Source organism: Antrostomus carolinensis, unplaced genomic scaffold (genome assembly GCF_000700745.2).
Source record: "Antrostomus carolinensis isolate BGI_N321 unplaced genomic scaffold, ASM70074v2 scaffold45836, whole genome shotgun sequence".
Classification (NCBI taxonomy): domain Eukaryota; kingdom Metazoa; phylum Chordata; class Aves; order Caprimulgiformes; family Caprimulgidae; genus Antrostomus; species Antrostomus carolinensis.
Window position 1 is genome coordinate 17,461 of NW_010320617.1, and position 4,189 is coordinate 21,649.

The following is a 4,189-nucleotide window of genomic DNA, read 5'->3' on the forward strand; positions in this document are numbered from 1 at the left end:
CACTGTTATTATACCTTGATGGTCACTGAGAACAACTTCCCATTTATCCTCAACCTTCTCCACAAATTCACACGTTAGCAGAACTTCACTTGTTCTCTTGATGAAGTACAGCACTACTTTCTCTGCCCAGTCTGTATTTTTTTGGCATTTAAGGCCACTTAGGAAGCAGTGAATGCTTATGGCTGGAATAGCTGACAAGTCTTCAGGGAGTCTGTGTGCTTGATCAACATTAATTACTGAAGTATTACCATAATCAATATATTGTATACTTATCAAACTGTCAGAAATCTTCTCTTTTACTACAGCTCGATACCACAGGCTGTCTTCTGAATAAACAGCACTGATTAAGTCTCCTGCTTGGAAGAGCTGTCCACAAGGGTTCTTTGCTTCTGTCCTATTGTTTAAGCTTTCTGAAATGCTGTTAAGCTGAGCCTCGTCACTTTCGAGTTGAACATAAAAATCCAAGGGATCATTTACATGAGACACATACACTAACACTTTAAGAGCTGGCACTATCTTCTGTTGCAGCACATCAGATACATTTTTAAGCATTATACACCCACCTTCAGGATCAGATTTAATATCTGACTGAACATCCACCTGGACAGAGAACAAAGACTCCTCCCCCGCTTTATTTAACAAAAACCCATCCTTTTTACTGGTAAGCATTTCATCAGGTTCTAGTAATCCAGCTGCCAGATCTCCCTTCGTAGCAGGCTGGAAAAGGTTTACATCTTCTTTGAAGTGTCCTTTGCTACTCCCCTCTCCTCCCTGGGCTTCAGATCTGCATGTTTTTCTTTCAAGAGGCCTACCTGCATTTAAAAGGGACTCCGCAGTCTCATTCCTCCTATTCACATCTGTATTTTTAGAGCACAAAGTTTCATTTTCTACATGGCCACACAGTCCTGTATTGTTTATTAATCTCAACTCCTCCTTCAGTTTTGCATTAATTTTAGTATTACCATCATACAACTCAATCAACAGTTTACCATCATATTCTTTTCCTACTACTATTGCTTTTAATTGCCTTTCTAGGACAGCTTGCTTAAACCATGTTGTAGCTTCTTTGGTAACATTAGATATATCAGATAAGGAACACTTTATGGCCTGCATTGGCAAAAGCAAGATATCATAAGCATCACTGGGTAAAGGAAGCAGATGATCTTTCTCTATTGTCTCTGTGTTGCCAAAATCCACAAAGAAGACTTCTGTATTAGGGTTTGTTTTCGTGATCATTCCCCTGTACCAGTGATTGTCAGTATATTTTGCTAGACACAAGCTCCCAGAGTTTTGTGAGGTTTCTAAGCTGGCCATTGTTTCCCTTAAGCGACTGATGTTATCAGTAAGCTGTGCTAAGACATCTGCACATCTTTCAAGTTGGCAGTAAAATGTCCACGGATCCTCAACATGTGTAATAAAAACATCTTCTTCACTCCCAATTTTGATATTGTGCATAGAATAATAGTAAGAATGAAGTTGAACCGAGGATACCAGAGGCTTTTGAGGAAATAAAGGTCTGGCCAGACCTCTCTCGGTCAGAAACTGGCAAGCACTCTGAAAAGGTGTTGTTAAATCTACAATGTTAAACAGTTCCTGATTGTTTACAGAAGCCAAGGCAAATATTGTACATTTCAGTTCAAACTGAGATGATGCAGTATCGACAAACTCCTGAAAAGCCCGAATCGCTTTTTCATCCCAAGCAAAAGGGTCCTGCCCATTTCCTTGGATTAAGTTGTAAAGGCTGCACCTGAAAGCCTGAGCCTCCAACCTAAGGAAGCGTTCGTTAGTTGAGCGGAGGTTTGTTAGAGAGACCAGATCTCTGTTGCCATAGTCAACATATATGACTTCTACTTTTTCTGCAGAAGGAACTTCACTAATAATTAAAGCCCTGTACCATTTTTCATCCTCCAAGTACTGTGCTAAACATACACGATTTGGCCAAGCGTGTAGGTGGGATGAGTTTTTACAGTACTCCTGAATTTCTGCCATTAATACCTTAAGGTCATCACCATTTCTGCTTAACTGGCAACAAAAATAACTAGGATTTTCAACATATGACACAACAATATTAACCGTACTTCCCACTTCTAATTGACCTCCGTAAGAGGAACTTGGCTTCATTTCCACATAATTCTGTCTCCAAGAGATGGGCAGGTTTTCCTTGTCTTCATACTTCTGAGCAGGAAGAGATTCACTACTTTTAGAATTGTGAATGGCTGCAACAGGGCTCCCTCCAACCACTGCAGACACATTAGGATGAAGTGCTCTATCACTTCTCTTCACATCAGATTCTTCTCGGAGCCTCTTCTCTGCATTTATTTGGTTTTCCTCCCCAGCAGGTGCTAGGGAAGGGGCCTGGCTCACAGTCTTGTCAGATGATTTCTGAAGAGTCTCGGGTATTTCACACTTCTGGTATTCAGCATAACCTCCCTGGACCATGAGCTTACTTACACTTTTTTCTCCTAATTGGGACTGGTCAAAAATTTCAACCATGTATTTGTCACCCTGCACACTCAAAAAATTAACCTTGAGTCCCTTGTTCAGTACAAACTCTCCGAAGGCAGACACAGACGAGTGACTCCAACTCCCCCTCAGAGGGAAGACACCTGCCAAACAACACTTCAGAGCTAAAGCAGGTAGTTCCCTGAACTGAGGGAGCAGCTCCCTTACCGCACACCGATCTACAGTTTCCATACTGCCTCTGTCCACCAGGTGTATTTCTACCCCACCATCCAGCAACCTGGCAATCACCGCTCGATAAAAGGCACCTTCTTTCCCACTGGCACAACAAAGGGATCCAGGCTGTAGGTTGCACCCAGCACCATCCAGCTTTGTGGCATGGGAGTAAAAATTCCACATGCTCTGCCTCAGCTGCCTGAAGAGCTGGCGATGCTCATGGAGCTGCAGCCAGAACTCTGATGGGTCACGGATGTGGGAGATCCACACATCATGGAAGGTGCCCAGCTTCAGACGCACACCAACTACAGGAGCAGAGGCCAAATTTCTGTGCATGAAAGCAACAGGAGGTGCTCCCAGGGGCAATTCCAGCTCTTCAGCTGTGGATTCTTCTACTTTCAGCTGTTCCCGAGTCTCAGTTTGGCTGACCTGCGAATGGCTGCTCATCAGGCAGCAAGCCTGCACCCCAAAAAGATGGTTCAAGTTGATGTCATTTTCCCCATAGAGGCTCACATAATAGAGATGCTCAAAGGAGTTAAAGGCTTTGATGTGAGCACTTACTCCTTTGCCCTGTACCAATGCTCTCAGCTTACCAATTTGTGATGGGGACCAGCCACAACCCCCATCTGAGATACCCTGAAGAGCACATGGGTAAGTCACCACAGGCACGTGAAAACACTCAACAGGCAAATGGCGCAGGTTAGTTCTGCTCACAGTCTCCTTCCTGCCATAGTCCACAAAGATCACCAGAGCCAGTTGCTGGTCCTGCTCCCCAGCAATAAGCTCCAGCAGAAGTGCACGGTACCACTGACCATCTATGCCACAGGCAGCACAGGCTGAGCCCACTTTGGGTATTAAATCTTGCTCCCACCGGTCGCAAGTGTGGCGCATGGTATCAGAAAGGCAACGGATCTCCTGTGACAGGCTCTGCAACTGACAGTAGATATGGTGTGGGTCGGAGACATGGGTCACTAGGACAGGCTCTGTCACACCCAACTGAAGCTGTGGATAGAAGTAATCCAAGGCAGCTGACAGAGGCCGATATGAGAACAAAGCACGGAGATGCTGTGGCACCACAGAAGATACAAGTGAACATGCTGGAGGCTGCAGCTTGTGCTGGTTCCTTAAGTGGCTACCAGTTAGGTAGCACCTAAGCACCTGGCAGAACCAACTGGTAGTGACTTGCCTGGCTAGGCCCAGGTGATGCATCTGAGCTGCAAGCTGGGGCAGCTCAAACACTATGAGCTGTGGCATCAATACCTCCTGTACCATGCCAGACACCTCCTTGCCATGCAGGTAGCTGAGGAACTCCATAGCCTCCACAGTCCAGGTGGAGACCGGTGCATCCCCAGAGGCTGCTGCCCTGCAGCCTCCAGAAGGCATGACATCAGCCACAATACAGCCCAGCACCTCAGGGGGCAGGCGGAAAAGTTCTCGGCAGCCCCGTGCCAGGAAATAGGCGGAGGTGACCACGGTGCAGCCCTCATCCAGCAGGAACACACGGTAGTGCTGG

The 4,189-nt window shown here is 45.9% G+C and overlaps 1 protein-coding gene across 1 annotated transcript in view; it reads right to left on the minus strand.

Moving 5' to 3' along the window:
- Positions 1-4,185, minus strand: part of TDRD6 (tudor domain containing 6) — a gene marked incomplete at its 5' end in the record, with an annotated part of 11,074 nt that extends 6,889 nt beyond the window's left edge. The window contains 1 exon segment of the mRNA XM_029085361.1: positions 3-4,185. Coding sequence (XP_028941194.1) covers positions 3-4,185 — 4,183 coding nt within the window.
- Between the last annotated feature and the right edge of the window lie 4 nt (positions 4,186-4,189).